Source organism: Aptenodytes patagonicus, chromosome 4 (assembly GCF_965638725.1).
Source record: "Aptenodytes patagonicus chromosome 4, bAptPat1.pri.cur, whole genome shotgun sequence".
Taxonomy (NCBI): domain Eukaryota; kingdom Metazoa; phylum Chordata; class Aves; order Sphenisciformes; family Spheniscidae; genus Aptenodytes; species Aptenodytes patagonicus.
The window spans coordinates 60,275,821-60,284,488 of record NC_134952.1 but is presented as its reverse complement, the minus strand read 5'-3'; the positions used below and the strand labels follow the sequence as shown (position 1 = coordinate 60,284,488).

General features: G+C 43.9%; 1 protein-coding gene across 1 annotated transcript in view; it reads left to right on the top strand.

Moving 5' to 3' along the window:
• The first annotated feature begins 252 nt into the window (after positions 1-252).
• COL25A1 (collagen type XXV alpha 1 chain) overlaps positions 253-8,668 on the top strand; it is a 337,364-nt gene continuing 328,948 nt past the window's right edge. The window contains exons 1-2 of the mRNA XM_076336882.1: positions 253-774; positions 1,405-1,474. Of these exons, the coding sequence (XP_076192997.1) occupies positions 415-774; positions 1,405-1,474 (430 nt within the window). The 5' untranslated portion in view covers positions 253-414. The remainder of the gene's footprint in view (positions 775-1,404; positions 1,475-8,668) is intronic.

Genomic DNA, 8,668 nt, shown 5'->3' with positions numbered 1-8,668 from the left:
GGAGGCGGGGGGGGGGGGGGCGCTTCCCGCCCCGCGCCTGAAAACCTCTCTGACAAGTGGCAAACCGTTAGCAGAGCACGCTGCTCCCTCCGAAGGGCGGGTGGAAGCTGCGGGGGCTCGCCCCGCACCCAGCCCTGCTGCCGGCTTTTGGATCCTCGCACGCCCCCCCCTCCCCCCCCCCCCCCCCGGTCCCTGCTGCGGGGCTGAGTCGCGACCCGCTGCCGGGCGGCGTGCGGTGCGGGCTGCGGTGCGCGCCGCCGCTTCGCCTTGAAAGTGTGTGAGCCGGTTGCGGGCTTTTCTTCGACTTATCGCATTTTTTTAAAAAAATATTATTATTCCGCCTTTTTGTTATTTATTTTCCCGTACTTTATTGTTATTATTTTTGTTGCCGCTGTTTGTAAACTAATTGCCTCCATGGGGGGCGGAGGAAAGGAAATCAAAGCTGCCGCAGCTGAAGGGTGTAAAAGCACGCTGGGGAAGAGCCGAGGAGCCGCAGGACGGGATGGCAGCGGGAGGCCCGGCTGCGGCGGGGACCGCTGCCCGCGGCGGGCCGGGCCGTGCGGCTCGGCGCTGGCGGCTCTCCTCTCGGCGCTGGCGGCGGCCTCCTGCGTCTACCTGGGGGTGCGGACCAGCGACCTCCAGGCCAGGGTCGCGGCCATCGAGGGCGCCCGAGGGGGCTTCTCTGCCGCCGCCCCGCTCCCGCCGCTGCCCGGCTATTCCCTGGAGCAGCTGAACGCGATGATGCAGGAGAAAGTGGAGCGACTTCTCGCCCAGGTGTGCGGGACGGGGGTGGCCGCTCTCAGCCTGTGTGCGTGCCGGGGGTGGAGGATGATGTGTGCGGGGCGACGGGAGGCCGGCTGAGGCGATGAGGGGGGCGGCCGGAGCAGCTCCGCGGGCGGGAGGTGGGGGAGAAGCGGGGAAGGCGAGCCCGCGTCCCCGGGTGGCGGCGGGGCCGGGGGGGAAGCGGACCTGAGGCGAGGGGCGGGGGGCGCCCCCCCAGCCGCTGCGGCGGGCGGGATGGGGGGCTCGGGGCTCTCGGGGGACCCCCGCGCGGACGCCACCGACGCTTTTCTCATCCGTAACTTGCCGCCGTGCCCGAGCCTCGGTCCCTGCATCTCTCGAAAGCGCGTATTTAAAAAAAAAAAAAGAAAAAAAAAAAATCGGAGGGGGACTTGCGGCGGAGGTGGGAGAGCGCCGGTGGTGGTGTCGGGCTTGTTTGTGGTGGTGTGGGGGTGGAGAAGTCAGTGAGACACCTTGGGTCGAGTCCAAGCGAAGAAGTCATCGCTGGCTGCGCACCCTATGGAATAGCGGTAAATCCCAGTTTGCGGCCCTGCGGGTCGGGAACGCTGGCCGTGGCGGAGTGAGCCTTGCCGAGTGCCCTCACCCTGCCTCTCTCGCCCACAGAAATCCTACGAGCACTTGGCAAAAATACGAGTAGCGAGAGAAGTGCCTCCAGAGTGCAACTGCCCACCAGGTAACAGACACAGCTTGGAAATCTCCTCTCTGAGGCTTGTAACTCTGGGGGTTTTGGTATCCTGTGTTTTTCAAATACATGTAAGTCAAATCCAGGGGATGCCTCTCCAATCAACAGCTGTACTTTGGGTGGAAAAGGTGTAAAGCCCAGAATCGTTTGTATCCACTGTGGCACTGGATTGGAGCTAACGCTAGTTAAAAACCCCGGTTAGGCTGTGTGATGCCAAATGATAACACTTACGGAGAAGTTAACAATCCACCCCAGCAAGAAGAAATAGATTCTGTCTTAAAGGGGGTAGTACTGAGACAGGCATTGTGTGCTCAGCTTGGGAAATAGAACAAAAGTTCCTAGCAAAAATGTTGGACAACTTATAACATAGATTGAACTAGGTGGAGAGTTCATTGCAAGTTACCAGTAATATATACAAGAGCTTTTCAGTCTCATTTTTCTGTAGTCGTGGATGAAAGCAGTTCCACTGGGAATGGATTGCAGGTTTCATACTGAGGGTTCAAAACTCTGTGTTTATGCAACCAGTGATGTTGCTTGACTTTGGAAACAGGGCCTCCTAATGCTGGGATCAGTTGTTCGTACACACACACTGCAACCCTTCCTGTGTTTTTCATGCTGCTTTTTGACAGTCTAATAACTGTCAATATTGTTTTAGCTTTATAAACTTCTGCAATATGTACCCAAGTTCAAATGGCATCTTAAAAGTTAAGAAAATAATGCCAGTGTTTCACAGGGTGATGTAGGAATTCCAGCATCCTCTGTGTGATGAAGCACACTAGACATACAGTATGCTTTACGTATCTTGCCACTCTGTTTGAAAAAACCATCTCCTTTACAGGTGGAATATCGACTGTCGACAAGACTTAAGCTGATGATGTTTGCCAATAGGATGTGTGATAGTACTGTGTATATGAGGAAGGAGCTCTTCTAGTTTGGGTTTTAATTCCTGCCAAACTCATCAGTCTGAAAGGGCTACTGAACCTCGGTGTTTAAACTGACTGCAATGGTCGGTATGGTATTTTGCTGATGATACAACTGAGAGCAGAGTATTTACTGGCTGGTATAGGAGTTACCATGGCTAGCATGAAAAGGACAGTATATATAACTAGGTCCGTTTCAAAAGAGAGCACGGAATTACTCAACTCCCAGCTAGTTTTGGTAAGGAGCATTGGTTTCCTGCTGTACTATATATAACTTTTTCCTTTAAGGCTAACATGAACATACAGTTTTGATCTTATTTTTTCTGTTGCTTAACTGCAATAAATTACAAGATTCAAGTTTGTTCACTAAAAATGAGGGTTGCTCGTCATGTTGTATGCAAAGATGTATTCTGTGAACCTGAAACGTGATTGAATTTGATGCCAAGCTCTCTCCCTTTTCCTTCTCCTTGTTTAAATTCATCTGTTACAATGTTTTTGCTTACTGTTTTCATACTAAAGGTCAGTATCTACTGTTTCACAGTTGGTGTTAAGTGCTGCTTTACTTCCCCACTACCACTAGAGCTCCGCATTATACCAATTTTTACCTGACCTTTTTTCTTAAGAAGTATGCTTTATCAAATAGATAATGAGCAGCAGAATATTCCTCACATGCATTGTAAAAATCCTTGCTAGATGAAAGTCAAAGTAAAGTGATCTGGGAAACGTTTTCAAGGGAGCAAGATTCATAAGATCAGGAAAATTTATATGAATTGTTATAAAATAAAATAAATAAATTGCAGAGACGACTAGCTGGTATGGGGATTAGAAACGCGATATGGAGCTTTTCACCTCTGGGTAGCTATTTCAGTTTGGAAGCAAGTTTTGTAGTGGCTGAAATGTTGCCATGTGATAGCCTCATTTTGGACAGCTTAAAATGAGTTGATGCTCTCATGCTTGTTGCCAGTGGACAGGTGTCTACCTCAAAATGGCATCATCTTGGGAGCCTTGTCTGAGAGAACAAGGGCCGAGTACTGTGCCTTCCTAACAGCAGGCATTAGGCAGAGCAGGAGGGGACAGAGCGAATAAATTGTTGTTTCTTCCTTTGGTTCACTTTGTTAAAATTCCTTTTCGTCTGGACAGGATAGGCTTTTATTTTCATCCTTAATGCTGCTATTACAAATTTGGACTACTGTGTTCAGAAAGGCATTTGGTTTAATAGGAAAAGTATCATGGAAATGCAGTGGTTTCTCTGTTGCCCGTTATTTGTGAAGCCAAAGGGTAAACTGCCTCTTTACTTCCCCATGATTCCATTTTGCTGCTTTATTCTGCTCAGCTTCTGCATTTCTTCCCTGGGTTTCTGTAATAATAAAATACACGTCTGCTAGAGATGACTTTGGAAAGCCTTCATGGTACAGAGGTGATTTTTTGAAACATCCCTATGCTGTGAAAAAAGGCTGCTGCCAAATGGCCACCAAGGCAGTTCCCATTGTCCTGCTCTTTAAAGAGAAATAAAGATTATTTAAAAATAGGTTACATTGTTCTCTACCAAGAGAAGAGAGGGAAATTCAAGCTGCAGACAGGAGGCTGAGAATGTGGCCTCTGATTTAGGATTAAAGTTATGCAACTGGTGTAGATCTCATTAGCTTGAGATGTTCATCCCCTTGTGGCTCTCCATGGCAGGAACTTGCATGTTCAAAGGAAACTGGGTTTGAATGGCTTGGATACCAAAGGCAGCCAGATTCACAACCGCTCATAGCTTGCAGAGCTGTCCACATGTGCCTCCTTTTAATTCAACAGTAGCCTTGAACTTTGTCTAGCGTGAAGAGTGGTCACATTTCTCTTTAAAAACTTTGTTTTCACTAAATGTGGTTTTTCTAATTATTATTTTCTATTTTCTTATAAAAGAAACACAACGCGAGGAGATATTAGAGTTTTGGTTTTAATTCTGCAGGACTAAAACCAGATACCAAAGATTTTGTAAATATTTTTAAAATTACAATAGCAGGCATTCTTTCTCTTCTTAAAGCAGGGTAATAAAGTTTGAAAAGTAAATGCATGCTGACATTCCTCTTAAATTACCTCAGTTCTAACAAGAGTGCCAGCTTAAATCCCATGCTTGCAACTAGTGCTGTAGTCACTGCTGGCAGTTAGCCTTCTGCACATAGGACTGGGGGGCATATTGAGTGGCTAAAATTATTTTAAGCATAATTAATTTTCCCTTGCCAGATTTATTATTTATTGTAAATTAATGTTTCTCTACTGTAAAAGATGAACACAAAAAGTAGGCTTGTAGGTAATTATTTCATATGTTTGAATCTTCCTTTAAATGGCTGCGGGAGCATAATCAGCTTTTATGAGGAACAGTCAAGCACAGTGCTGGATACTTCTTACCAAGTGCCAAGAATTATACTGTTGTGGAAAGAGTAACACGTTGTGCTGGTTTTGGCTGGGGTAGAGTTAATTTTCTTCATAGTAGCTAGTATGGAGCTATGTTTTGGATTTGTGCTGGAAACAGTGTTGATAACACAAGGATGTTTTAGTTACTGCTGAGCAGTGCTTACACACAGCCAAGGCCTTTTCTGCTCCTCACCCCACCCCACCAGCGAGCAGGCTGGGGGTGCACAAGAAGTTGTGAGGGGACACGGCCAGGACAGCTGACCCCAACTGACCAAAGGGATATTCCATACCGTATGACGTCATGCTCAGCATATAAAGCTGGGGGAAGAAGAAAGAAAGGGGGGATGTTCAGAGTGATGACATTTGTCTTCCCAAGTAACCATTACGTGTGATGGAGCCCTGCCTTCCTGGAGATGGCTGAACACCTGCCTGCCGATGGGAAGTAGTGAATGAATTCCTTATTTTGCTTTGCTTGCGTGCACAGCTTTTGCTTTACCTATTAAACTGTCTTTATCTCAACCCACAAATTTTCTCACTTTTACTCTTCTGATTCTCTCCCCCATCCCACTGGGGGTGAGTAGCGAGCGGCTGTGTGGTGCCAAGTTGCTGGCTGGGGTTAAACCATGACACGTGCAGAAAGCACAGGGATACTCCCAATTCAATAGAGTTTTAAGAAATTTTTAGTTTTTTGTAGATTCTTCAGACTCTTCTCTTCCAGAAAGCATTCACGTGTATACCTAGGACCTGTAGACTTCAACAGAAATTAATATATGCTTGCATGTTTTAGTGAGTTGATCCTTTATGTCTTGTAAGGGTCAAGTTCTGACACTTGCGGTCATGTGCTATGATGTGTCATTCTGTAAGTGGTCTTCAGAGCCCACTCCTGGAGTCAGATGGTGTTGGCAGGAGTAGGAGTCAAGTCTGTTAGTACAGAAAGTTCAAATGTGGTCAGCAAGAAGTCCAGCAGGCAATTATGTATGGTTCTGCATGTCCCTTTTGGCCAGTTTTGGGAAGCAAATCTTTTTTTTCCCCTTCTCTTTTGAGAAAGACGTTTATAATGAATTTATTCCTTTAAAAAAAAAAGCTAACAGTATTATATAAGTAGGAATGCCTATATGCCATACATTGCTTTAATTCTGCATTGACAAAGGATAGGTTGCATAACATGAGATGGTTTTTATCTCTAACTGCTGTGACACTGTGTATGTATGTTCACTATAGCTTGTATGTAAAATGATGGGGTTTGCAGGTTTTGGTTTGTTCCCCCCCCTTCTTTTTCTCTGCAGAACATTAGCTAAACTTCACTGATGGGGTACCTGGCAAAGCTCAGCAAACAAATGTACTTTTGTTTTTCTTTTGTGCCACAGGCAATGTTTGTTCCTTTGCTCTCTCTTGTATCTTTCCAGTCAAGAAACCTGCGTTTTTCTTCCTCTTGTGTTTAGATACCTGTGGCTACAAACCCTTTCCAGGCATGGACACTGTCATCATTCTTCCTTAGCCAGCTATTTTGTGCTGGTTTTGTAATGATGTAATCTTGATTCTCTGTTCCATTCTTAAAGAGCTTTATGGCTTGGTATTTGAAGTACCTCCTATTTCACTATGCAATTTGCTGGTTAATTTTTATAATAACCTTTATATATAACCTTATATATAACTTTTATAATCAGGTTATAAAGCTTGTTTCAGTGTAGCTGTGTGTATATAAACCTGTTCATTCAAGAGATGAAATGCCATAAGCCAAGGTGGGGTTTTTTTTTTTTGGCAGATAGAGAATACCAGTTGGTCTTAATTCTGGTTATAGTAATTCTAGTGGGAAAACTGCGTCCTATAGCTACAGTTCTTCAGTAAGGTGATGAGTCTGCTGTTTGTATTTTGGTAGCAGCATGGATGGCAAAAATCAATGTATTTTCTTAGCATCTCAGTACTGGTTTTGTCTTCCTAAGCACCTAATGTTTGTTTTGACATGCAGTGGAAGTACAATTTAGGCACTCTTTCTTATTTCCATGTGTTCCATAAGGACTGTTTCCTGGAGCATTTTGATTAGTGAGGCTGAAAGAATGGAGGAGAAATCAATTTTGGGGATTAAAAGAATCCTGAAATAGGTATCAGCAGGGTATTACTTTTTTAAATTATGATTACAGTGAAGCAGTTCTGTAAAGACTGAAGAGGTAAAGAAAAGAGGAGCTGACTTAAGTGTTTACCAGTAGAGAGACCCAAAAGAAAATACAGATAGATATAGAAAGTATCCAAAGTGTTTTTCCCTGTCACTTAAAATTCCAGATTGTGCTATATGAACCTAGCTCCCAGCACTACTTACTTCTGCCATATCTGTATTATCTATTTGCTGAATGCAGTGCTCAGCTCTAATTCTGTAATTTTTCTGACAGGGCTTTGAGGTCCCCTTTCATACCTTCACTGGTTTGATATTTTTCATTTCAATTTCTAGAAAAAGATGTTTATTGATGTGCAGCAGCATGCAACCTTCTGGGTAGTCTGTTGTCTTGTTTGGATGACTGATGAGATACTGTTTTCTCCCCACAGAATAGCTAAATATATTCTATTGGCTAAGATGTGACCTTTTAATTCCCTTCCCTCTGGGTAAGGAGGTAGGGTGTGCAGCATGATGAACGAAACATAATGTGGCTCAAAGGAGAACTGATTGACAGCAGACTGCACCAGATTTCCATCTTTTGTAATATTATTGATGTCAGTGGTGGTGTAACAAAGGTTGATTTGACCACAAAAGTATTATTAACAAAAGGTTTTTCTATGACTTGAATTAAAATTTATTGAACTTGCACAGTTTTGTCAAACAAGGCATATTGAAAGGAAGGCTTGATTATCTGCATTAACTGTGCTTATATTATATGAGATAATATAAGAACATATAATATATGTTATATTTCTTATATGAACATATAATATATGTTCTTATATTTCTTTCCATGTGGCAGCTGTCCATCTCGAACTGCTGAAGTGTCAAAGCAGTTCAAGTACAGTAAGTCTTGCAGTGTGAGAAGTGGCTGTTAAGCCTACTTCTGGAACAATGCTTTTAGTGTGTGTGGTTTGTTGTTGTTTGGTTTTTTCTTTTTTAAATCGTTAAATGTATGCATCTACTTCCTTAGAGTCTTTAAAGCTTGGAAAACTGAGTTCTGTTCAGTAAAACTTACTCCCCCGCCCCTTTCCTTAAAGGTTAGTGGGTTCTTGGGAACATGTTGCCAAAAGAACAGCACTGCTGCACCTGCATTACAGCACTCATCCTCCTTCTCACTCTCTTCTGAATTTACTGGCTGCAGCCTACCTGTCTGTATTTTGTATACTTAGCACAGTAAAAATCAGCTAGCTTTGAAAACAGCATGACTGACAGAAGCTGTTTTTTATAGAGCCTTTTAGGTTACCAGATAGAATCATATAATTAATATGTTCAAGTTACCAACCCTGTGAAACCATCCATCTTTAACGCACACAGAGCTTGAGTCATGTTGCTAACCTACAGCCTCTTCAGGAAGGCTCGTCTACACAGAACACTTTTCCCCTTCATTGTTTCAGCTGATTTCCTAAGTCGGCCACAAAAAGGAAATCTGACTGCTTACTTAGAACTATTAAGAAGATGTAAAGAAGGCATAGAACAAGACAGGCTGAAAGAAACAGTTTTCACCCTATATGATTAAAGCTGCAGCTTGCAGTTAGATAATACACACAATAGTGAACACGATGCTGCAGGCTCACTTTTTGGAAGCTTGTGGACTGTCATGTTTTTACTAGTTAGACTTACAGTGGAGCAGTGCCTGCTTAAATTAATCTGCTTGGGTCTTTTCATGAGATTGAGTTAAGCAGAAGAAGCTGTTTGAGAGCTTAATAAAAATAA